The sequence below is a fragment of the Chiloscyllium plagiosum genome, unplaced genomic scaffold (genome assembly GCF_037043375.1).
Source record: "Chiloscyllium plagiosum isolate Xiang-an unplaced genomic scaffold, Cpla_swu_hap1 HiC_scaffold_25, whole genome shotgun sequence".
NCBI lineage: Eukaryota > Metazoa > Chordata > Chondrichthyes > Orectolobiformes > Hemiscylliidae > Chiloscyllium > Chiloscyllium plagiosum.
This window is the reverse complement of record NW_028270163.1, coordinates 48,152,462-48,180,451: the sequence shown is the minus strand read 5'-3', so window position 1 is coordinate 48,180,451 and position 27,990 is coordinate 48,152,462. Positions and strand designations below refer to the sequence as shown.

The 27,990-nt window shown below is 38.7% G+C and overlaps 1 protein-coding gene across 1 annotated transcript in view; it reads right to left on the bottom strand.

The window, feature by feature from the left end:
• rptor (regulatory associated protein of MTOR, complex 1) overlaps positions 1-27,990 on the bottom strand; it is a 397,195-nt gene that overhangs the window by 268,883 nt on the left and 100,322 nt on the right. The window contains exons 4-6 of the mRNA XM_088000708.1: positions 26,765-26,923; positions 20,393-20,539; positions 10,324-10,499 (exon numbers count right to left, since the gene is read on the bottom strand). Of these exons, the coding sequence (XP_087856834.1) occupies positions 10,324-10,499; positions 20,393-20,539; positions 26,765-26,923 (482 nt within the window). The remainder of the gene's footprint in view (positions 1-10,323; positions 10,500-20,392; positions 20,540-26,764; positions 26,924-27,990) is intronic.

Below are 27,990 nucleotides of genomic sequence, written 5' to 3'. Positions count from 1 at the left end.
TGCTTACATATAAATAAAAAGGCCGCCCAATACCCTTTTCATCTTTGTACCACTTCAGCCAATTTGCAGCCTGGGCTGTTTTACGATCCCTCTGAAAAAAAAATCAAGGACACAGTATCCTTGACATAAGGAACAGCTTTTTTTAAACATAAAAAAGGACCAGCTTTGTGACAATAGTATACAATGATTATGGCACTTCCCACTTTCCAGGCCTATTCTTCCAGATACCTCCAGGATTTTGATCCAATGATGAAGGAACGATGATATGTTTCCAAGTCAGGATGCCATGTGGTCTGGAAAGGAACTTACAGGAGATGATATCCCCTTACATTTGCTGCCTTTATCCTAGGTAGTGAAGATCGCAAGTTTGAAGGTAGCTATTCAAGGATACTTGGTGGGATATGGCAGTGTAATTTGTATATAGTAGACATTCCTGGCATTCTGCATTAGTAGTGCAGGAAGAAATATTAAGAGTTGATCCATCAGGGCTGATCAAGCCAGCTGCTTTGTCCTGCTTCACCTTCTCAAGTGTCTGGACAGCCACACCCTTCCAGGTAAGTGGAGAACATATACAAACTGCAGGGCTGTGGAAGCTCAGGCATTCATGACAGAGATCGACAGATATCAGACTTTAAATATGTCAAGGGAAATGCAATTGTACAGGAAATGAAGATAAGCCATGATCAAAATGGCAGAGCAGGCTAGGTGGCCCAAATTGCTTATTCCTATTTCCCATGTACTATTAATTTAATTAATGTACAATAATTATAGTCTTTTTTTCATATGTTTCCCTTTTGGATTGTTGTTTGGAAGTCAAATGCTTTGAAAATTTTATATTAATGTGGTCTACTTGAGCTACGTTGAAACCAATTCTTCCTTTAAAGCTATAAAATCTAACTGTTGTAAGTAAACATTTCCAGACATCAGTCAGCTTAATGGCTCTTTGTTATGGAAATTTTTAGATGAGATGAGTAGCCCCTGCCATTAAATCGGAGCTAAAGTATACAGCAAATTCTAGCTTTCTTTTGTGTGCAGCAAAATGCAAAAATATGGATAGCGTCCTTCAGCCACATGCTATATGGCCTTACTGTTAGATTTAGCAACAAAATTGATGCAATGTTGTGAAGATAGGTAACTTGCTGGAGTTCACCACTAAAATTACCAGAGAAAGCCAAGTATCTCATATGCTGGTTAGAATGGCTTGCTTACTTTCAAAGATTTATATACAGACTCTCAACTCTGCTCTGTTTAAGCCAAAAAATATGAACCGATGGTATCAAATTATTGATGAGTGATCATAATACATAGGAGCAGATCATATCAAAATGTATAACAGTGATCAGAAGATTGCAAGACACAGGAGCAGAAGCACTGAGCTGCTCTGCCATTCAATGAAATGACGATAAGCCCCAACTTCACTTCCTTGCCTTTTCCCATCAGCCTTCATTTTCTTACTAATTAAAAATCAACCTTGAATACACAGTCCTCTGTTTTAAAATAATTATACAGATTCACTACCTTCAAAAGAAATTCCTCCTCAGCTCCGATCTAACTGGCTGGTTCGTTACTCAGATTATGACTCTGGTTGTAGGTAACCACCTCTCCAAAGTTACCCTGTCAAACTCCTCAAAATCTTAAATATTTAATACAATCACCTCACATTCTTCTAAACGCCAATGAGTACAGATCGAACCTACTCAACCTCTCAACACAATTCTTCCACACTGGGGTTCAACCTTGTGAACCTTCTCTAGGCTGCCTCCAATGTCAGTAGGTTTTTCCTTAGATACGGGGCCAAATCTATTCACAGTATTCTAGGTATGGCCTAATTGTGCCTTGTATATTCAAGCAAGATTTCCTGATTTTTATACTCCATTCCTTTGAAATAAAGGCCAACAACCCATTTGTCTTCTGTGTTAACTGAACTTGCATGTTAGTTTTTCATAGCTTATAAACAAAGACCCCCAAATTCCTCCGGGGTGCAGCTCTCCTCAGTCTTCCTCCATTTAAATTATATTCAGCTCTTCTATTCTTCCTGCAAAAGTGCATAACCTTACATTTTCCCACATTATATCTACCTGCCAAGTATCTGACCACTCAATGCAATCTGCCTATGCAGACTATTTTTGTATCATCCTCAAACTTGGCAAAATACATTCACTTTTCTCATCCTTAATATACTATAAACAGATATAGCCCCACTACTGATCCCTCTGACATTCCATAGTTACAGGTTGTCTTCCTGAAGATTACACCCTTATCCAAACACATTGTTTTCTAATCGCTATCCTATTCTCTCTACATTCAATCCCCCAAGCTCATAGATTCTTAATATATTAAGTAGTCGATTATGTGGTACCTTAACTAATTCCTCTTGGAAATCAAAATGTTACATCAGCTGGTTCTCCTTTTGCTAACTCTTCAAAAGAATTCATTAGGTATGATTTCCCCTTCATTAAGTCATCGAATCCTTCAGTGTGAAAATCGGCCCTTCGACCCAATCAGTCCACATCGACCCTCCGAAGAGTGACCCTCCGAAGAGTAACCCACCCAGACCCATTCCCCCTACTATTCCACATTACCCCAGACTAATGCAGCTGATCAACACATCCCTAAACATTGTGGGCAATTTAGCTTGGCCAATTCATCTAACCTGCACATCTTTGGATTGTGGGAGGAAACCGGAGCACCCAGAGGAAACCTATGCAGACACATGGAGAATGTGCAAACTCCACACAGTCACCCAAGGCAGGAATCGAACCCAGGTCCCTGGCACTGTGAGGTAACAGTGCTAACTACTGAGCCGCCGTGCCGCCCCAGTGTCATGATAACTCCATTTGATTATACTTTTTTTAAATGCTCTGCTGCTGCGTATTTTATAATAATTTCAAATAATTTCCTAATGAGAGATGTTAAGCAAACTAGTCTGGATTTACCTACTTCTTGTTTCCTTCCTTTTTGAATAAAGATGCCACGTCAGAGTTTTCCTGAGGATTCTTGGAAGATTATAATCAGTGTATCCACTATCTCTGCAGCTACTTCCTTTAAAATTTGAGGGTGCAACCATCATGACCGGGGGGACATTAGTTTCCATTGTACATTTTTATAGTGATTGTTATTGCAGTTATTACCCATCCACATTTTCCCCCTTGATTTTGTAATAGTTTTGGAATGCTATTAATGTCATCTACCGTAAAGGCTGATGTAAAGTATTCATTCAACTCCTCTGCCATTTCCTGCTTCCTCATTATTTCTCTAGCCTCATTCAGTAAAGGGCCTAGGTTCATTTTGGCCAGTCTTCCTTCTTATATACTTAAGTTCTTGCTGACCATCTTGATAGTACTGGCAAGGTTACCTTCAAAGCTCATCCTCTCGCTCTATTACTTTTTAAAAAATCATTTTTTGTTTGCTTTTAAAACATGCCAATTCTCTGGCTTACCACTAAACTTTGCCACATTATATGTATGTATTTTTTTTCCAATTTGATTTCATTTTTAACTTCACTGGTTAACCAAGGTTGGCTTATCCCATACCTGGAATCCTTCTTTCTCACTAGGATATACTTTGTTGTGAGCCATGAATGACTTTCTTAAACATCTGCCATTCTTCCTCAATCATCTCAGCTGCTAAACTCCTTTTCCAATTCACTCCAGCCAACTCTGTCTTCATTCCTTTATAATTACCCTCAAGTTCAGCACATAGTTTCCCACACAAGTTTTGCATTCAAACTGAATACCAAATTATATTATGTTATGGACACTGTTTTCTAGGGGGATCTGACGTCATTTATTAAACCTGCCTTATCACATATTACCAGATCCAAAGTAAACTGATCCTGGCTGCATCCATAACATTGTTCTAGAAACTGCCCTGAGTACACACTACTCATTCTACCTCAGGGTTACCTCTGTCAATCTGATTACCTCAATCTACATGAACATTAAACTCATCACAATTAATGTATTGCCTTTTTTATATATCCTCATCATTTTCAAAGTTATTCTCTGCTCTCTAGCATAACTGCGATTGTGGCCTATAGACTACTCCCACCAGCATTTTCTTCCCCTTGTTATTTTTTATTTTTGGGGCAGCACAGCAGCTCAGTGGTTAGCACTGCTGCCTCACAGTGCCAGGAACCTAGGTTTGATTCCAGGTCTTGGACAACTATCTGTGTTGGGTTTGCACATTCTCCCAGTGCCTGTGTGGGATTCTCCCAACTGCTCTGGTTTCTTCCCACAGTCCAAAGATGTGCAGGATTAGGCAGATTGGCCATACTAATTTGTACATAGTGTCCAGTGGTGTGCAAGCTAGGTGGATTAGCCATAGGAAATGCAGGGTTTAAATGACTTGCATGTGTTTACCTGTTACATCAACCTGTGTCCTGTGAAACTACCAAACTAACTTTCATATTGTTTACTGTGGTTCTGATTTTCATGTTATTTGTGGACATGTAGTTCATGCCTATTACATCCAAGCCCTAGTCAAAAACCAAACCCTGGGGAACACTAGTGTTGGACTGAAATACATTTGTGTACATAAGTCCTCCTGTATGCCATAGTCCGAACATCTCTACCATGAAGTGCATTCACTATAGGCAGACATCTTAGCTCACTTTTGTTAAAGACCTTGTATTTAACACATTGCTGCAGTGTCTACACAAAACAACTAGTGTAGCATTCTCTCTGGAGTGATAAACAACTACACATCGTTCTGCTATTGCATGTGTTTCACTAACAAATTTACTGCGATTGACAAATTTGGGATACTGTTTCTAATGCAAGAACTTTTAAAATGTGTTGGCTGTACCACGATCATATCACCAACTTTAAGCACTGTTTCTAAAGCATGATTTTTCTACAATGCAGAATTGCACAAGAACGCAACTATTATGTTATAGAAGAACTACCTGTATTCATTAATATTCTATTTTTATTCCGGAGCCAGTTTTATATCTACACTGTTACTGTCTCATATGAGATGTATTTGTTCACAAAATGATTATGGTACATTATCAAATGCCTTCTGAAAGTCTGTATACACAACATGTATACCATCAACTGCACTATCCTCATCATCATTGTAAGTTTACCAAAGAACTCAGCAATGTAATAGCAGCGTGGTACTGTGTGTGCGCAATTCTGGTCTCCTTCCTATCGGAAAGATGTTGTGAAACTTGAAAGGTTTCAGAAAAGATTTACAAGGATGTTGCCAGGGTTGGAGGATTTAAGCTATAGGGAGAGGCTGAACAGGCTGGGGCCGTTTTCCCTGGAGCGTCGGAGGCTGACCGGGTGACCTTATAGAGGTTTACAAAATTATGAGGGGCATGGATAGGATAAATAGGCAAAGTCCTTTCCCTGGTGCAGAGGAGTCCAGTACTAGAGGGCATAGGTTTAGGGTGAGTGGGGAAAGATATAAAAGAGACCTAAGGGGCAACTTTTTCACACACGTGTATAGAATGGGCTGCCAGAGGAAGTGGTGGAGGCTAGTACAATTGCAACATTTAAGGAGCATTTGGATGGGTATATGAATAGGAAGGGTTTGGAGGGATATGGGCCGGGTGCTGGCAGGTGGGACTAGATTGTGTTGGGATCTCTGGTTGACATGGACGGGTTGGACCGAAGGGTCTGTTTCCAAGCTGTACATCTCTATGACATTTCTATAATGTAGAACAGTACAGCACAGGGACAAGCCCTTTGGCCCACCATGTCTGTGCCTACCATGATGCTATATTAAATTAATTCCAACTGCTTGCACATGGTCTGCATTTCTCAATTCTCTGCCTGTTCATGTGCCTGCCTCAATGGCTGTTAAATGTTGCTATCACATCTGCTTTTACCATATCCCCTGACAGCGTGCTCAAGGCATCCACCACGTGTAAAATCTTTATTTTATGCACCTCCTTTAAACTCAGCCTCCAACATTATAGCATAAACAATCCAACTCCATTAGATGCCTGATTTGTGCTTGATAGATGGTGTACAAGCTCTGTGAACATAGAACACTGCAGGCCTTTCAGCCCTCGATGTTGCGCCTTTTATCTTCCTCTAAGATCAGGTTGTCCTTCATCATACTATCCTCCATGTGCCTATTCAAGGGTCGCTTAAATGTCCCTATTGTATTGACTTCACTACCACTGCAGGCAGTGCATTCCACTCACCCACCACTTGTGTAAACAATCAACCTCTGACATCTCTCCTAAATCTCCTTCCAATCACCTCAACATTATGCCCCCACATGATAGCCATTTCCGCCATGGGAAAACGTCTCCAGCTTTCTACTCTGTCTACACCTCTCTTCAACTTGCACACCTCTACCAAGTCACCTCTTATCCTTATTTGCTCCAATGAGAAAAGCCCAAGCTCCCTCAAGCTTTCTTCATAAGACCTGCCCTCCCCAGTCCAGGCAGCATCCTGATAAATCTCCTCTGAAATCTCTTTAAAGCTTCCACATCCTTCCTACAGTGAGGTGACCAGAACTGAATACAATATTCCAAGTGTGGTGTAACCAGGGCTCTTTAGAACTGCTGCACAACCTTGTGGCTTTTAAACTCAATCCCCCTGCTAATAAAAGCCAACACACCCTATGCCTTCTTAACAACTTGGGTGGCAACTTTGAGGGATTTATGGACATGGACACCAAGATCCCTCTGTTCCTCCACACTGCTCAGAGCTGAATATTTCCCATCTACTACCACCCTCTGTCTTCTATGGGCTAGCCAACTTCATATCCAGCACACTTCCCTGTATTCCATACCTCCTTACTTTCTGAATAGGCCTACCATGGGGAGGCCTTATTAAACACTTTGCTAAACTCCATGTACACCACATCCACTGCTCTACCTTCAACGCGTTTTGTCACATCCTCAAAGAATTCAATAATGTTTGCGAGGCATGACCTGCCCCTCTTAAAGCCATGCTGACTATCTTTAATCAAACTCTGGCTTTCCAAGTAATCATAAATCCTGTTTCTCAGAATCCTCTCCATTACTTTAGCCACCACAGACGTGAGACTGACTGGTATGTAATTCCCAGGGTCATTCTTATTCCCTTTCTTGAACAAGGGAATAACATTTGCCACCCTCCAATCAACTGGCACGACTTCAGTCCATAGTAAAGATGCAAGGATCATCATCAAAGGCGCAGCAATCTCTTCCCTTGATTCCTGTAGTAACTTAGAGTATATCCCATCTGGTCCAGGGATTTATCTATCCTTATGATTTTCAAAATTTTCAGCAACTCCTCCTTCTTAATGTCAACCTGTTCAAGCATATCAGTCTGTCACATGCTATTCTCAGAAACAACAAAGTTCTTCTCAGTAGTGAATATTGAGTTAGGAGTATTCACAGAAGTTACGAGTTTTTCTATTTTCTCCAGAATCAAACGTGCACTTGCATTTTTTTTGTGCTCTAGTTAAATTATGGTCAATGATAAGCCTCCCAGTACACTTATGACAAGAGATTCAGAAATATTATACTATTGTACATTGATGGGAGGGGGTTAGATTCTCTCTGGTTGGAGATGGGCATGGCGAGGCACTTGCACAGTACAAATTACTTGCCACTTATCAGCTCAAACCTGACTATTGTCCAAGGTTTGCTGCATTTGGACATGCAGTGTTTCATCATCTCAGGAGCTGTGAATCGTGAAGATTATGTGAATCGTGAAGACTACCAGTGTATGTACAATTTCTGACCTTACCATGGACAGTAGACATTGATGAAACAGCTAATGATGACTGGACCTAAGACACTACCCTAAGGAACTCTTGTAGTGATTCACAGATATTTGCCTCCAGCAACCGTAAACATTTTCTTTTCTGATGGGTACAACTCCAATCAATGGAGCATCTTACCAGATTTTTATACGTTTCACTTTTACCATGTCTCTTTGATGCCACACTCAGTCAAAAACTGAAGTGAGCTCAACAGCAATCCCTCTCACCTCACTTTCAGTGTGGCCCAAGAGAGCAATGCAATATAAACATCTGATCCAAGTATTACAATAACTTCATGCAACGTTTAAGTTTCAATACTTGAATATACCATCATCTATTATATGCCTAAGATTTTTGATAAATATCTGTTTAAAATACATTTCATGTTTGTTCTTCATTAGGAAGTCCCTTATGAATTTCTCTAACTATTACACCAGTAACGCCCAAGGCTTCCTACGAGATTGCAATTTTAAATAATTGTTTACTGTGTTCTCATGGGATGGCAGAGAATTTCAGTTGCTGAAGGCACTACTGCTGATAACTACAACACCTGCATCTAAATACTGTCAAAATGCTGTTTGAACCTTTGATCTATACTAATTTGTAACATTTATTATTGCAATGACTTTATTTATGCGATAAAATTGCAAGCATTTTGACTTTTGATGTATACAGCCATAGAGGTTTGCTATACAGAAGGCAGTTATTCCTTTAAAAGGAAGGCATGCTTTTCCTACATTCCAAAACTGATCACAATGACCCTTTTTCACCCTGTAGCTCTACATTTTTCATTGTTTAAACTACTTCTGTACGGTTTCTCTTTGATGGCGAAATGGCCCCTGCCTTAACTACTCCCATGTAAAGTATTCCAAGTTCCAACACAAATGCCTTAAGAACTATTCCCACTTGCCTTTTAAGAATTTTATTTGATGCTTCCTTATCACTAACTCCTAAAATATAGTTAGAAGTCACACACACCAACTTATAGTCCAACAGGTTAATGTGAAATCACAATCTTTCAGAGCGATGCTCCTTTGTCAGGGGAAGTCATTGTTAGGCATTTCATCTGATGGAGTAATGCTCTGAAATCTTGTGATTTCAAATAAACCTATTGGACTATAACCTGATGCCATGTGACTATTTTGTCCACCAAGTTCAACACAGACACCTCCACATCATCCTCAAATAAAGCATAAGCTGATACCCAATAATACAGCAACATGCTTTGGATGCTGAGGCTCCAAAACAAAAACAGAATAGCTAGCAATACTTAGCAGGACAGGTAGTATCTGTGGAAAGAGAAACAGAGGTAAACTTCATGTCAATGACCATTCATAAATTTCATATTTCTGCAGTTGCACATCAAACAGCGGTATAATGATTATGTTAGTGGATTAGCAATCTTAAGGTTTGGATTAATGATCCATAGATGCAAGCTCAAATACCGCAGTTGTGAAATTTAACTTTCATTAAGCCACCAAATCTGGAATAAAAATATTAGTAAGTGACCATTAAAACTACTAGTTATTGTTTTAAGAAACATTCTTGTTCCTTCGTGTCCTTGAGGAGGAAACCTGGTCTGGATCTCGCTGCTCTCTCTGCTTAACAAGGCACACTGTTGCATCATATCAGAATCCCTACAGTGTCAAAACAGGCCTTTTGGCCCAACATGTCCACACTGACCCCCCGAAGAGTAACCCATCCAGACCCATTCCCCTACCCTATTATCCTCCATGTACCCCTGACCAATGCACACTATGGGCAATTTAGCATGGCCAATCTACCTTAACCTGCACATCTTTGGATTTTGAGAGGAAACAGGACCACCCAGAGGAAACCCACGCTGATATGGAGAGACTCGAAACAGACAGTTGCCAGAACCCGGGCATCTGGCACAGTGAGGCAGCAGTGCTAACCACTAAGCAACCATGCCACCCCAATAGAAAATAGAAACAGAAATCACAATAGAAAAGGTATAACATTTAACATTCATATACACCACAAAATCTGTAGTGCTTCATAGTGGGAGCTCACCACCATTTTCTCAAAAGCAGTTCAGGATCAGTAATAAATGCTGAGCAGTCTTGTGATGCAATGGTGGTGTCTTTACCCAGGCTATTGTTCAAGATCCATTTCAGGACTAGATGCTATGGAATGCACAATAATAACATGGCCAAAAGTGTTGTCTGCACATGGCAGGTAGTAAGTGAGAGAGCACCTCCAGGTCAGCCATCCGTGATGCAGAGTAGAGACCTTCAAGCTGCAGCATTTGGCAACAGGTTATCTACCTATTCCAGGAAAAATTAGCCATGGAAAAGAACTGAATACATGTTTTTCCTGATTCATGTGTCACAAATGCTGAAGAGTATTTAAAACATGATAAATGCCGGCCTTGCCCCGTCTCTCATTTTCCATTTAACAAGTCTTCAACATTGCTTCTTGGATTTCTGATACCTATTATTAGTACTCTCCCTTGGACAAATCCTGAATCATTAGGCTTGCAAGCCCTTGAGAATGCAGCAACCAATGCACGTTATGAATTTCTCCAAGAGATAAAAATAATACATTCTCGTGAACCAAAAAAAAAACAGTATGGAGAGCCAAACTCACCAGCGCAATGCTATTTTGATAGGTGTAGTCAGGCAGGAAGTGAAAAGATCCGCTGGTAAATCTGGATTCATGGGCAGAAGTTCAGTGGCCTCACAGGCAGCCAACTGGATACAGTTCTTCATTGATGGTGGCAAAGGCATTTGTGCCAGTGGATGATTTGGATTGATAGCTGCAACCTGAAAAATTAAGGCCACTACTTAAAATTCTCCAGCTTGTAGCAGAAATAAATAAAATGCAATGGTTTCACTTAAAATTTTCATTGTAAAATTCATAAAAAGGAGCATTTTTAATTTTCAAAGGATTATTTCAGTTGAATCACTGTTCACAGAACACAATAATCACAGACATCACTTTCAAAGTGTATTAATCTAACATTAAAAAGCAATGACATTTTCACAAAGGCACATTTATCATGCAATACACATTTAGCTATGAACATCACTGGGAAGTAGAGAAATTATGTACCATGTAGACGGATGCTTCAGTTGACTTAGAAAGCCTTGAAAATACCAAACTAGGAGTCAACCTGTCTGCCTAGTACATTGGTGTAGGTGGTCATCATCTCTGTCATTCACCACATTGGGTAAAATATTCATTTTCGGAGTAAAAACTTGAGGCTGACCAGCCAGAATACGCATATAACTTCATTCGTGAAGAAGGGGTATTGAGTCGTACACAGGGTCACTATAAAAGCATGACTTTGAGATAAAAAGAGGCCACTTTGCATGCCGGATTGACTTTAGCAAGGATCTACGGTATTTGTCAACATTAGTTATAGTAACATTCCATTGCTTGTATTAAGTTAGCTGGTCAGAAACATTGGCACAGATATTATAGTAATATGGTCGTTTTCTCAGCATTCAAAGAGAGCTTCTTTTCAAATGCCAACTGCCTGTAGAGTTCATTCATTTCCTCGTTTTTCACAGGATGTTGCTAGGTTCCAAAGGTGTCATCAATCTTTCAGTGCTTCACTCGCCTGACCATCCCTCATTTTAAAACCTAAGTTTGAAAGGCTCCCTCAGGCATGAGGGATATCAGAGCCAAGGGTGATCCTACCATCCATAACAGCCATGCATGCATTTTCCAACAGGCATTAGCAGGCAACAATCAACAATCACAATCTTGCTGGCTTGAAAAATGGACTTATCTTTGACTTAAGAGTGTATCTCTAAAACACTTTCAGCTATTCAACTGGTTTGTTTTTTAAAATGGTAATTATATCAGTAGTACTAAAGGTTATGATGCTGGAAAAAAAAATTCATTTTCTGAAGCATCACCTCCAAGAGAAGTTGAGGGGAAGGCAAGCCAGACACCAAAAAAAATTGCAAACAAAACAATCAAAATATAATTGACAAAGTATTTCAAGAAAACTTGTGATTTTGACCTGGTTAATACAATGTAACAGTTGTCGTTACGCAAAACAAATTTACCACCTACTGTTTATGGGACAAAGTCGACATATGCAGATTTAAAACGATGATGATTACGTGCATCATATGTTCAGAATTCACAGACCAAACCTATGAACATGCAAGCGATTAGGATGTGGAATTGTTAAGAGGTTTTTCTGCAATCAAGTACAGTTCAGTCTTACTAATGTTGTGAAACTTTATAGCACTACTGCACATGCTAGAAAAAGATAGTGAAAGAACCACTGTGGTATCGAACTTCTGACAACACAGTGATGTTCAGGAAACCGCGGAGGTCAGTGTGCGATCCTAATTTTGTAGCATTGGCATTTGTTGAAATCCAGAACCATAATTAGTCAGAAACAAAAGTGTGCAAGTTAATCTGAGATACTGAACTTGAGAGGCTATTTACCTCTTTGATGGCTTATTTTGAATTTCACATAAGTGATTCAGTGACAAGTTACCATCTGCCCTACTTTCTAATCTGCTCTCTTGCAGGCATAGGGTTGCTCAGCATCCTAAGGGTTATACATCAATTAATCAGTGCTCAATACAGATAGAAGCAGTACAGTATAAAGATACAAGATACCTATATTTTAACAGCTAATCAGAAAAGATCCCAAGACAATATAATCCTAACATGGTAAATGTAATTAAACCTCAAAACATGATGCATATTTACAGCTCAGGCACCTATCTGTTGAAACCAGCTTTTGTACTGTTCATATATTTACTACATATATATTTACATAATGCCTTCCAATACGTCAGGAAGTCACAAAGGTCTTTAGATCTTTTTTAATTTTAAAAGTAGCCACTATTGTAACCTGGGAAATACAGAAATCAATTTGCACTCAATCTCCCAGAAACAGTTAAGAAAATAAATGAGCAAATCTTATGATCTCTGAAGGATAAATGCCGCTTAAGGCATGGTGAAAATGCCTCCTGTTTTCTCCGAGTAACGTCATGGAGTAACTTAAATCTATCTGTTGATGCAATCATGGTCGAGAGTAAATTTCTTATCAGAGGAATGCAACATCTGACTGCCCCTCAATATTGCAAAGATGTGCTAGACTAAACTGGTGCTTGAAACCTGAGCCTTCTCAGCCAGAGTGCTACCGTTAAATCACAGTTAATGCCATATTAATACATTCATATCAAACCATTAACTACAGAAAAACCTTAGTACAGATCTGCAATATAGACAGGAAGACAATGAAGAGAATTTATTGTAAAGTAAATATGGTCTTGCAACATTCTCTATTTCATTGATCTTACCAGATTTTCTTGCAATACTTATTGAACTAAAACACAGATGATCTGCCCATTCACATATCTCCTGAAAACCATATTTATTTACAAAGTTAAAAATCACATAACACCAGGTTATAGTCCAACAGGTTTAATTGGAAGCACACTAGCTTTCGGAGCGTCGCTCCTTCATCAGGTGGTAGTGGAGGGCTCGATTGTAACATAGAATTTATAGCAAAAATTTACAGTGTGATATAACTGAAATTATACATTGAAAAATTGATTTTCTGTTAAGCCTTTCATCTGTTAGAATACAGTGATAGTTTCACTACTTTCATGTGTAAATCACAAAACCTTTTTTTTAAAAAAGGTTGCATTCTCGGGTTAGCTGTTAACAATGGAGATAGCTAGACAATATGTTGAAGGTGTTGGCCCCCTGTGTTCTCTGTCTTTGCCATGATGTTTAGATTGATTCTAATCTAAAAAGTGAGATAACAGAGTTTTACATAAATTCATGCAGTTTTTGAGCTGAGTTCTACATGAATGTATGCAGTTTTTGAGCAAAGTGCAATGTAACTCTGCAAGTACAAATTCGCCAAACAAAATATATGTGCGCATGTGGGTCTTTGTCTGTGTGTGTGTGTCTGTCTGGGGTGGGGGTTGAGTGTGAGCGTGTGTGCGTGCGTGCGTGCGGTGAGTGCAGAGTGCCTTAAGTCTGTGAGGGGGTGCATGTGAGAGTGTGTGTGCCTATAAGGGTGTGTGCGTGTGCATACCTGTACATGCCAACGTTGTCTATCTTACATGTTGCAGGCAAGGATGCCCGGAGGCATGATACATTGGGGAAACTAAGCAAAGGCTACGACAACGGATGAATGGGCACCGCACAACAATCAACAGACAGGAGGGTTCCCTCCCAGTTAGGGAACACTTCAGTGGTCCAGGACATTCAGTCTCGGACCTTTGGGTGACCATCCTCCAAGGTAGGCTTCGGGACAGGCAGCAGAGAAAAGTGGCCGAGCAGAGGCTGATAGTTAAGTTCGGTACCCATAGGGAGGGCCTCAACTGGGACCTTGGGTTCATGTCACATTACAGGCGATCACCATTACACTACACACACACAGATATTCCTACCTACACACACACACACAGACAGATACAGGTACACAGACACGCACACAGACACACCCACACACCCTTATAGACACACACTCCCACACTCTCACATGCACCCCCTCACAGACTTAAGACACTCTGCACTCACTACACACACACTTTCTCACACTCACAACCCCCACCCCAGACAGACACACACACAGACAGATAAAGACCCACATGCAAACATATATTTTGTGGGGTGAATTTGTACTTGCCGAGTTACATTGTACTTTGCTCAAACACTGCATGCATTCATGTAGAACTCTGTTATCTCACTTTTTAGATTAGAATCAATCTAAACATCATGGCAAAGACAGAGAACACAGGGGGCCAACACCTTCAACATATTGTCTAGCTATCTCCATTGTTAACAGCTAACCCGAGAATGCAACTTTAAAAAAAAGGTTTTGTGATTTACACATGAAAATAGTGAAACTAACACTGTATTCTAACAGATGAAAGGCTTAACAGACAATCAATTTTTCAATGTATAATTTCAGTTACATCACACTAAATTTTTGCTATAAATTCTGTGTTACGATCGAGCCCTCCACTATCACCTGATGAAGGAGCGTTGCTCCGAAAGCTAATGTGCTTCCAATTAAACCTGTTGGACTATAACCTGGTGTTATGTGATTTTTAACTTTGTACACTCCAGTCCAACACCAGCATCTCCAAATCATATTAATTTACGATTTGAATTTCAGTGTTTTTGCTGTCACTGGACTATGGAATCCCACTGTGCAGTCTGTACTCATAGCAAACAAACTGATATTTCCTACGCAAGGTAAATAATAAAGAAGAAGAAATAAATTTGTTTAATTGGGCAGACCTTACTGCACCGTACATAGCCGAGTTGTGGCTCTTTAGCTTCACAGTCAATTCTGGAAGCTAGCAGAGGTATCAGACTTTGTAGGACAATCTGGTTTTTCTGCATTTTATTTATTGAGACATATTCTATGAAATATTCATCGCTTCAGCTGCTTCTCAGAGGAAATCATGAGGACTCCTGTCTAACCAAACACACAATAAATGAATAGTGATCAAATACATTCTGTTTCCAGATAGGAACAGCTGGTTAATACGAGACTACTGGAACAGTATAATTCATGTACATTCTTCATCAAGTGATGGATCAAACCCATATTCTGACGGAAAAACCCTTTATGTATTGATTTTGGAACAGAATGGAAAAATCAATATTGTTAAAATGCAGACTTTCCTTACTAATACATGGGACCACAAGAACGAGCAATCTGGTCATCCAAATTCATCCTTAACCTTTCTTAATATCCCCTATCTTTGCACTGACTTAGAAGTATGGTTTGCGTGTTTGCTATTCTGGTTTCCATGAGATAAACTAGATTAACCAAAGATACCAAAAGTTTAACTTGTAACATTATAATCTGATTTCCCAACCAGCTGGTCAAAAAAAGAGAGACTCTCTTAACCATTGGCTAAGGATTGTGTAGCAGAACTGGTTCATATGTCATCTTAGTATTGGCTGCATGCCATGTGAGAAAATTTCAAAGAAACATAGTGGATAATTTATCAACTAAGATTCATACCTACAGCACTAAAAGAAAATCTGACTTTTCCAAACCTTGCTGGTAGTTTAAATCAAATCATTGTCCAATTTACAACAAAACAGAATTGAAAACCCAGGGAGATAGCAATTTACAGCCAATGAAGTAATTTTGAACTGTTTGACCAATAAATATTGTTCATCCAATGTTTTGAACTCCTCTTCATTGAATTTTTACATCCAAACGCAGAGAAACACAGCTTAGAGTCTCATCCAGAAGATGACACCTCTGACAGTACAGTGCCCCTCAGTGTTACACTTAAGTATCAGCTGAAGATTTAAGCAAATGCTCAGTGTGTTAATTATTAGAGATCATGATTTCCACTGCAGCTCATTTGCAGCCAATACTAATTCTTTACATTCACTGCACAGTACAGATTTCAATTACAATATCCATATCAACCTAACACAGCCAAGAGAGACAACTTGCATTTGTCATGCCTTTTACACAACCTCATGAGTTCTGAAGGCCTTTCCAACAAATGAAAAACTATTGCAACATGGGACTACATTGTCAATGTAGGAAATAGGCCTAAGTTGATTAGATTACTTAGTGTGGAAGCAGGCCATTCGGCCCACAAGTACACACTGACCCGCCGAAGCGCAACCTACCCAGATCCATTCCCCTCTATTTACCCCTTCACCTAACGCCACAGGCAATTTAGCATGGCCAATTCACCTAAACTGCACATTTTTGGACTGTGGGAGGAAACCAGAGCGCCCGGAGGAAACCCACGCAGACACGGGGAGAATGTGCAAACTCCACACAGTCACCTGTTGTATACAGTGATGATGACCAAATAATCTATTTTCAGTCAAGTAGATGTTTAAAAGAAAAATTGGACTGGAGACTGAGGAAAACCTCAGATTATTCTCAGAAATGGGGTTTGGGATCTTTCACACACATTGAGTCCTGGTTTACAAATGGCATCCAAAAGATGGTATCTCTGCTAGTGCAGCAACTCATTATACGTCAATGGAGTGTTGGCCGAAAATTTTGCGGTCAAGTCTCGCAATCTTCTGGCTCAGTCAAGACTGACATGTGAAAGGCACGCAATAGCTTTGCTCATTTGAACGAGGTGACCACAGAGCCTCACTCAGTTGATTTCTGATAATAGTTGAAGTTGTGAATGGATGCATAAGACTGAGGAGATGTAGACCATTCAACCAGAGTCTGCTTCTCCATTCAGAGATCACAGTTGATCTGATAATCCTTGGCTCCACTTTCCTGCCTGTTCCCCATTACCTTTGACTTCCTTACTGATGAAAAATATCTCAGCCTTAAATATATTTACTGTCCCAGCCTCTACAGCCCTCAATAGTAAACAATTCCAAAGATTCACTACCATTAGAAAAGAAATCCCTATCTCTGCCCTAACTGGGCCACCCTTTACATTGATAGTGTCTCTTCTGGTCCCAGATTCTTCCAAAAGTGGGAACAACCCCTCAGCATCTACCCTGTTAATTTCTCTAAGCATTTTAGATATGTCGACAGGTTAGTCAAGGTGGTTCAAAATTTAACTCCTGGCCTGTGGTAAATTAAACAATCCCAGTGATATAGTTGCTCAAGAGAACTCAATTTTGAGTTGGGGATGGACTTCTACCAGAATTCCTAATCCTAGCACAAAGGGAATTCTTGATTTAACTGCTTACATGCACATCAAGTTAAAGTAAGTATAAACTTAATAAAACATGTTTATACTTACTATAACTTGATGCGCATGTAAGCAGTTACATCAGGAATTCCCTTAGTGTTCGGATTAGGAATTTTGATTGCAGTCCATCCCCAACTCAAAATTGAGTTCACTTATTTTAACAAGTTTATTAGGACAAAAGGAATTGCTTTTATCTTGCACAATGAATGAAAGGAACCAGCTTCCCAAGTTAAATGCAACTTTTGCTTCCACTCAATAAAAACATTCATCATATCACTCCTTAGAGCATCTTTGGATAGCAGGCACAGATTATAAAGATTAGAAAAAATATCATTGTCATCACTTAACTTGATATTTTAAAAGATGGATGTGTTTTATTCATTAAAAATTAAAACATACAAATTTTTATGTTAGTCACGTGCAGTAAAATACATTGTCTCAGTACTTTTCTTTTGAGTACAATGTTGCCATTTGCTGCCCAAGGGCTCAAGGTGTACTTGCTTGGTTGCAGAAGTACAAAATGAAGGGAATAAAACCCAAGATATAAAACTTCACCTGCACAATCACTGACATCATTTACATGATATGGATTAGAATTAAGCCTGAATCCATTCACAATGTTACACAGCTCATCTAATACTTCAAATCTAATCTCTTTGCCCCAATTCAACAAGAATCAGACTGCAATTTCAAATTTGATAAATTAAATGTATTCTCAAGCACTAAAATTTGTTTTTCATCACATGACATGATCCAAGAATATCTAAATAGCAAAGCAAGGTGGCCTGTAGCACCGTAACGAAAATCATATCTTAATCTCACAGCTCAGAGTACAATTGACACCTTGGCTGAATGCCAACTAAATTTAAAAATCCAAACTCTACTTCACTCATGAACATCATTCAACTTTAGGAGAAGCATTTACAATTAATTTAGTTAAGTTTTCCATTAAAGAAGTATAATGCATTAATTAAAAATGCTCAATTTCCTAATGAATAGGAATTTGTTTCTTCTTTAGCTTCTTGGGTCAGTACTATTAATAATGAATGGGGGAGTTTGGAGGGGTATGAAGACAAAACATGCCAGATTCCTCCATTCTATCCTGTGCCTCAAACATTTTCAACTCTCAGTTTACCTCCTTTCCTAACATGGTAGCTTTGTTTCTTTGAGAATAATGGGGATTCTTCGTTTTTCAAAAAGCAGTATTATACAAAAGGGAGAATCTGCCAGCACAAACTCATTTACTGACCACACCATCAGTGATGACTGGGATAGAGGGTCTGGTGGGAAAAATTAGGAAACTTGTGTGAAGAATAGTTACAGATCCACTGCAATTGATCTCAGCTGAAAAATGTGTTGCTGGGAAAAGCGCAGCAGGTCAGGCAGCATCCAAGGAGCAGGAGAATCGACGTTTCGGGCATAAGCCCTTCTTCCTGAAGAATGCGCTTTTCCAGCAACACATTTTTCAGCTCTGATCTCCAGCATCTGCAGTCCTCACTTTCTCCCTGCAATTGATCTCAACAAAGAAAAATAAAATTGTAAGATTACTGAAGCACTGAGTTCAAGATCATAATTAGCTCCCTTGTGTGTTTGCACAATCTCAATCATTTCATAAACACTAATTTTTTAAAAAGATATTATAACTTTCCAACCATTTTAGATAGCACTATGATGATCAAGATTTCCTCAAAGGAGCTTCGACCTTCTCCCATAACAGAACCTTTCATTCCATCTCTTACAACAATCTGATTAACTGGTGCTAACCAGAACAGTGAAAAAACACAAAGCACAAAGAAATGCAATAGTATAAACAAAATCAGCAGTCCTCTTCCCCGAAACCAGCAGCTGTACAAATATTTGAAATATGCCAAAGGTTCTGTATTCACATGGCACCTGCCACCACCACTATTACCACCCTGAAAAATGTTCTAACTTAGGCCAGCTCCTTTTCTCATCTGCTGACATGGGGACAAATTCCACATGCAGATTTGTTAACCTCTATACTTTTGGCCAGCTTTGCCCAATCATCAACAGCTTTATCACTAAACATGAGTTTCCAATGCTTTACAGACTGACTTCTTATATTGCACATTTGAATTTAAACTCACCCAAAGTATCTTTACTCACACTGAGTCTGGTTGGGCCATCACCGTGCTCACTAATCTGCACTAACTATACTATTCTTTGATTTTTAATTCTCACCGTGAAGTCCAGATTTATCCAAGGACCTGACCCAACCTAACTGTGTCCTCCAAATTAATGCAAGAGCCTATATTGAAGTGTGAGTGTTTGCAAGAAAAATTGGAATGCTAATTTGTACAAATTCATTTTCATCAAAAACTCAAAAGCTCATAAATGCTAAAAGTGGCACGCAATGACTCTCAAATATTGTTCACTCTACATAATAGAAAATATAAAACTGCTACCATATAATACCAGGTTGATGTGACCATGCATTATGCTGATTCTTGCACATCATTCTAATTCAGTTGACATATACCATGACTACAAAGCAGTCCTTACACTACCTTATTTTTGGAACAGTCATGAAAAGTCAATAAACATATTTATGAGCTGTATAAATAATAAACAGCTGTATTTTGGATTAATTGAGTCTTAGTCCCTCCACATCTTTAAGCAAAGCTCAAAATATTTTTAAAAACCTGTTACTCTTTGTATTTACTATGGCTTCTAGCTTCTGATTCAATTCCTGAATTTGTTTTGAGATGAAAAGTAATAAATAACATTTGAAAGCAACTTTAAACAGCTTGACAGATTCAACAAATGTCAATTGTAGCTCATGACTCAACAGTAAAGAATTGTATCAACTATGTTGTTTATTGTCAGAAAAATTACAACAATTCAAAATAACGGCACATGGATGAGAATAAATTCTGACTCTTCATACTGTAATTTGATTTTCATACATTTGAAGTCAAAAAATTTTTCACATTGACAGTGAACTTTATTGTACTTTTGGTGGGTGCTAGTGAACATCAGAAAAGCATACATACCTCCAATTCCTGCTCCCTCTGCAATGCAAACTGCTTAAATGACTTCACTATGATTCCAGCATTTGAGCAGTCATACACAAATATTGAGGGGCTCCCCATCCAAGTCTGAAGGTCATATATAGAAAGAGGAATATACTGGGTATAATTCTGTTGTAAAAAGAAAACAAAAATCACAATTAGATGCTATGTTTCTCTTCTATTTTAAATTTTGCAGCAACCTTGTTTCAGTTTTATTGCAAGTTCTAATCTCATGACAAAATCATAATCACTTTTACTGAAGAAATGTGCCAATACCCCAGATAGGTACAATTAAATAGAAAGTCCTGCAACACCCTCTTTTTAGTAAGAAAAATCAGCCTGAATTTAAAAGATTTTACATTCTAAAATCTCAACTGTACAACTTAAGGACAGCAATATGAATGTCTGCATGTTGATAATCATAAAATTATTAATATTAAACAAATTTTAAAAATAAAGGATGCGGAGGTTAATAAGAACAGCTAATACATCTCAATTTTTTTATATTATTAATTCTCAGGATGAGGGAGTCACAGCCAAGTCCAGTATTAATCGCCTATTCCTAGTTATGAAGATGGTGGCAGACCTCAATTAAACAGTACAAGCATGTGGCGTTATTCCTTGTAGTGATTTTTATACAACTGAGTGACCAACTCAGTCATTCAATAGAGCAATAAGTCACCACTTTGGTATGGCATTAGAGTCATATATAGGCCAGAATAAAAGGAAAGGACTGTGGATGTTGGAGATCAGAAATAAAAACAGAAAATGCTGGAGAAACTAATCCCACAGCACTCCTGGAGAACGTAACAAAGTTAACATTTCGAGTTTGGTTTCAAAATAGTAATGGAAAAGGATAGACCGGATCTAAATGTTGAAATTCGACATTGGAGGAAGGCCAATCTTTGACAATATTAGGCAAGAACTTTTAAAAGTTGATTGGGGACAGATGTTCACAGGTAAAGGTACGTCTGGAAAATGGGAAGCCTTCAAAAATGAGATAAGATAGAAAGGATGTACGTGTATTTGTAACAGTATATTCCTGTTAGGATGAAAGGCAAGGCTGGTAGGTTCAGGGAATGATGGATGATGAGAAAAATTGAGGCTTTGGTTAAGAAAAAGAAGGAAGCATATGTCAGGTATAGACAGCAGCAATCAAATCAATCCTGAGGAGAGTATTCAGGCAGTAGGAGTATACATAAGGAGGAAATCATGAGAGCAAAAACAGAACATGAGATAGCTTTGGCAAATATGGTTCAGGGGGATCCAAAAGGGATTTTAGCAAAATATAAAGGTCAAAAGGGTATCTAGGAAGAGAATAGAGCTCCTCAAAAATCAGCAAGGCAGCCTATGCATGGAACCACAGGAGATGGGAGAGATATACAATGGGTACTTTGTATCAGTGTTTATTGTGGAGGAGGACATGGAAGATAGAGAATGTAGGGAAAGAGAAGGTGACATGTTTAAAAAATGTCCATATTACAGGGGTGGTGCTGCTGGGTGTCTTAAAATGCATAAAAGTGGATAAATCCCCAGGACCTGATCAGGTGTATTCTAGAATTCTGTGGGAAGGTAGGGAAATGATTGCTGGGCCCCTTGTTGAGATATTTGCATCGTCGATAGTCACAGGTGAGTTGCCAGAAGACTAGAGGTCGGCTAACGTGGTGCCACTTTTTAAGAAACGTTGTAAGGACAAGCCAGGGAACTATAGACCAGTGAGCTTGACATTGGTAGTGAGCAGGTTGGGGGAGGGAATCCTGATAAAAAGGATGTACATTTATTTGGAAAGCCAAGGACTGATTAGGGATAGTCAACTTGGCTTTGTGCATGGGAAAACATGTCTCACAAGCTTGATCGAGTTGTTTGAAGAAGTAAAGAAGAGGGCTGATGAGTGCAGAGCAGAGAATCCACCGCTCTGCCCTAATCAGTCCTCTTCATTACTTCTTCAAACAACTCAATACAGACTCGTTACAGATTAATTTGGACTTCAGTAAGGCATTCAACAAGGTTCCTCATGGTAGACTTGTTAGCAAAGTTAGATCGCACAGAACACAGAGAACTAGTCATTTGGTTATAAAACTGGCTCAAAGGTAGAAGACTGAGGGTGGCGGTGGAGGGTTGCTTTTCAGAGTGGAGGCTGGTGACCAGGGATGTACCACAAGGATCGGTGCTGGTCCACGAATGTTCGTCATTTATATAAATGATTTGGATGTGAACACAGGAGGTATAGCTAGTAAGTTTACAAAAATTGGAGGTGTGATGGACAGCGAAGAAGGTTACACCTCAGAGTACAATGAGATCTTGATCAGATGGGCCAATGGGCTGAGGAGTGACAGATGGAATTTAATTCAGATAAATGTGAGTTGCTGCATTTTGGAAAGGCAAATCAGAGCAAGACTTATACACAATGATAAGGTCCGAGGGAGTGTTGTTGAACAAAGAGACCTTGGAGTGAAGGTTCATAGTTCCTTGAAAGTGGAGTCGCAGGTAGATAGGATAGTGAAGAAGGTGTTTCGTATGCTTTCCTTTATTAGTCAGAGCATTAAGCACAGGACCTGGGAGGTCATGTGATTGCTGTACAAGACTTTCGATCGGCCACTTTTCGAATACTGCAATTCTGGTCTCCCTATCGGAAGGATGTTGTGAAACTTGAAAGGGTTCAGAAAAGATTTACAAGGATGTTGCCTGGGTTGGAGGGTTTGAGCTAAAGGAAGAAGCTGGATACGCTGCAGCTGGACGTGTATTTCCCTGGAATGTTGGAGGCTGAGGGGTGACCTTAAAGAGGTTTTTAAAATCATGAGGACCATAGATAGGGTAAACAAAGTATTTTCCCTGGGGTGGATGAATCCAGGATTAGAGAGCATAGGTTTAGGTTGAGGGGGACAAGATATAAAAGGGACCTATGGGGCAACTTTTATCATGCATGTATAGAATAAGCTGCCAGAGGAAGTGATGTAGTTTAGTACAGTAACAACATTTAATGACATTTGGATGGAAATATGAATAGGAAGGGGGTTTAGAGGGAAATGGGTCAAGTGTTGGCAAATGGGACTAGATTAATTTATGATATTTGGTCGGCATGGACAAGTTGGACCAAAGAGTCTCTTTCCATGCTGTACCTTTCTATGACTCTGTCATCATTGTAATACATCATAGTATTCACAGCTTTAAAACTCATTGAGGTAGCCTTTAGAAAATATTCTGATCAATATTGATTAAAATTAAATATCTACAGAAAATCAGAAAAGGACAGCTGCCTTGATAAGTCAGTGAGACAAAAGTAGCATTTGTGCATTTCTGGATTTAAAGGCTGAAAAGGAGTAAAGCAAACAATGCAAAATTGTAATGCTCCAACTGTGCAAAATGACTCTTTCAAAATGACTCCCATTCTGGGATTTTTAGAGAATCAGTTCAGCTGTATCAGTCGAGTAACATCCCTGGCAGATTAAATTTAAAGTTTGAATTGAGAAATTTGTTGATCTTTAGACATCATAAAATTTGAACATTAGATGACCGCAAGCCATGTGTTTGCATTTTTTGCCATTCGCCAAAGTGTAAAATATTCAGTGAATGCCCTTTTGGTATAACCTCACAACCAGAGATTACCCCAGTTTATTTGCCATTTTCACAATGGTTCTTACTTCATTAGTTCCTATTACCAAAATGCCACACAAAACTTTTAAAAATAGCTCCCATTTTTGTAACATAAAATAGTTTAAACTGAAATGCAATATATCTTGACAATACAATCCAGAATCCTAGCTATACAGATGGCCAAATTTCAGAAAACTATACCTTCATCCTTCTTCAGCGTAGAACAGTTTTACTATTTCCATAAACATATTTCAATAGCTTTAGGATTTATCCAGTAAGCTTCTCTTATACATCGAAATACCTTGACCATTGGAAAGAGATTTCAATTGGATGACTTTGGAATAGTATTTGTTCAAAAATACAAAAGGTGATGTCAAAATTACTGAATACCAAAACATCCAATAAAATGTTCATGTCAATGGCAAAATCTGCATATCAGCTTGGCTGACTTATCCCTGATATTTAGAAATACATGCAGTCAAAATCACGTAGATAATTTCAATCCAAACTCTGCAAAATTTAAGCTTTATAAAGTCTTACTTGAAAGGTGTAATTGTACTGTTGAAAGCAAATTAAATATTCTAATTATCCTCAAGTTAAACATGCAGCTAGGTCAATTAAATCTCTCCATAATAGCATGCGCATACAAATTCTAAAACTGTGCTATATTCATAATCGGACCCATGATCATATCAGGTTAAACCCACTCCAAATAGCAAGTAACTTCCAGTTAACTATTTTATTAATCACATTCCCTTCCAACCTCTCATTTAATATAATTTATTTTGGAAGTTTAGTGTATTCTCCAACAAAAGGCCACAATCTCCCCAACGATGCTTTCATTATGACAACCTATATGAAGCATGTCATTTATTTATTCCTCCGTTCTGTAACACTATGTGGTGAGTCTAGCGCTCTCAGACTTCTGCTGATTACAGTATGCAAACTGTTCCAATTCAATAATTCCTACTAAAAGATCATTTCTATTAATGCACCGTTCCTAAAATGAGTTAAATCAGCAGCAAACCTGAATTCTGGTTGCAGTTTCTAAAATGTTTATGATAGGGCTTGGTTTTAAAGTTACAAGTTTAAAGTATTAAAATTAAAAGTATTTTTTAATTATATTAAGAAAGAAACATGACCTTGAGATTGTGAGATGCTTTGATAAAGGTTACTTGTATTTTTTGTTGGTTTCTGAGCTATAAGCCAGACTAATCCTATCCTGATTTGTGAAAATTAAAGCTATCCCAAACATAAGCCATCAAAGATACAAAGAATCCATATGATCACAATGGAAGATTAAGCCCACTCCAAAGAACAAATAACTTCCAGTTCAAAATCTTATTAATCACATTCCTTTCCGATCTCTACTTTAAAACAGTTTATCTTGCATGTTACAGCACACTCTTCAAAAGGGTCTCCCCAATGATACTTTCTTTATAGCAATCTACATGAAGCAATGTCATCATGTCGTGAGACTAGTTCTGACGTTTCATCCCATTGGTGGAAGCTATTGTTTTTGTATCAACTTATTCACCCAAGTCAAAATAAAACAAAAGTTTAGAATTAGAAATGTGGGAAACTGCAGGGAATACGTATGTAAAATTCTGCTGACGCTACAACCTGCAACCGGAACAAAATAATGCTCATAGCATTTAGCGGGTTATACAGCATCTGTGGAAGGAAACAATTTATAACCTTCAATCTGTTCTGATGAAACTGGATTTTTACAAATCCAAAGCGTAACCAAGTTCTCAAAATATTATTTACTGATTAGGATACATTAGAGCACATGGCTAGAAAGATGGACAACAATACCATTCTCTTGCAATTCGCACACTTTTAAAAACAAATCACTTTAATATGTTAAATAATTACAACTTATTCCATATAATATCATATGTCACTCGCTGACTTCAAAGCCATCCAAGCTCAAGAAATAAAAAAATCTATTTAAGTTCATAATTAGTTCATTCAAATTTCGCAGCTGGTATTCCTGATGATTGACTCTGCTCATCCAGCCCGAGGGCTATTAGTGTGCAATGGCAGTGTCCCTATCTCTGAGCCAGTAGGCATTGGTTCAAGTCCCATCTGCTCCTTAAGTATGTCATAATATCTCTGAACAAGTTGATTAGAAAATGTTGATGCTTCCAGCCTATATTTGTCTGGCTTTGACAGTCTACATACACGAATTCTTTGTGGTAACACCAAGAAATAGCAATCATCTTCTAAGTACTACTTTTATATATCAATTATGAAGAACAAATTAAAAAAAAACATACTCCTTGAGATAACACTCCTACATCTGCTACTTTCAAGATGGAATACAATAGTAATGTTAGGATTTAATACCAGATTTGGGGCAGCATGGTGGTTCAGTAGTTAGCACTGTTGCAACACAGCGCCAGGGAGATGGGTTTGAATTCATCTGCAGGTGACTATCTGTGAGGAGTTTGCACATTCTTCCAGTGTCTGCGTTTTTCCTCCGGGTACTCGAGTTTTCTCCCACTGTCCAAAGGTGTGCAGGTCAGGTGGATTGGCAGTGCTAAATTGCCCATAGTCTGCAGGGATATGCAGTCTGGGTGGATTAGCCATAGGAAATGCAGACTTACAGATGGGTCTGAGTGGGATGCTCTTCAGAGAGTCAGTGTGGACTCAGTGGGCCAAATGGCCTGTTTCCACACTATAAGGATTCTATGATCCTTTGCAATACCGGCATTTAATATAAGCATGGATAAACTGGACAGAAATATTGATTACCTTATTGAATACCCAGATTTCGCCATTCACTGTCGGTCTTGGCACTCCATGTCCATTGTAATGGAAAAGCACACGCTCTTCCTTAGCATTGCGTCTCAGAGAGGTGCAAAGTTTTTTAACTTCATCCACTGTTGGATCCAAGCTTTGCTTATACCTAGCCTGTTGAAACAAAAAGCATTTATTAATAAGATTTAAGAAAAAAAGCAAAATTTATAAAATCAAGTTGAGATCACAAATTATTTTTTTTAAAATACAGAGTACAATCAGGGGTGTAAGAAACTGTACAACTTCCAGGCAATCTGTTATCACCAAGGTTTAACCAAGATTATCCCTAATGCATACTAGATTAAGTGGTCTGCTTTACACCAATTAAGATTCTAGTTGCAAATAGCAAGCAATCAGGTGCATGAAATGAAACCATGAAGCCGTAGATTTCTCGGAGAGAAAAGTGTAACACCTTTCACATCACCTTTTAGAATGTTACAGATTTCTAAAATTTAATCATTTATTTGAGTATATGCATACTGAACTACTTTGGTACTGTTGCTAAAGATATCCTGTAGCCAATAGTGCCGAGAGCTTTGAATTTTTGCTGATTTAAGAGGAATCTCATATGTATCAAGTGATAAAAGGCGTCTTTGCAGCAATGCATAACTCTCAGCAAATTCTTGGTGCCTTTCAAAACACATATTTAATACTTTGCTGGCCACAGGTGAAGGATGACTGGAGGATAGCTAATACAATTCCCTTGCTCAAGAAGGCAGCAGGGATAAGCCAACTAATTACAGACCAGTTAATCTGAGAGTGGTGGAGAAATTATTGGAAAAAATTCTGAAGACAGGATTATCAACACTTGGAAAGTCAGGGATGGATCAGAGATAGTCAGCATGGATTTGTTAGAGGAAGAGCTTGTTTGACTAATTTAATTTTGCTTTTTGAAAAGGCGTCTTAATATATTGCTGAGGGTAGTACAGTTGATGTAGTTCACATGGACTTCAGTAAGGCCTTTGCTAGGGTACCACATGAAAGATTGGCCCAAAAGCTAACAGTCCATGGGATCCAATGTTGGTAAAATGGATCCAAAATTAGCTTACAAATAGGAGACAATTGTTGACAGTGGAGGGTTGTCTTTGCGATTGGAAGCTTATGTCAGCAATCTATCACAGGTCTTGTTGCTGGGACCCTTGCTGTTTGTTATGTCTATTAACAACTTGTATGTGAATATA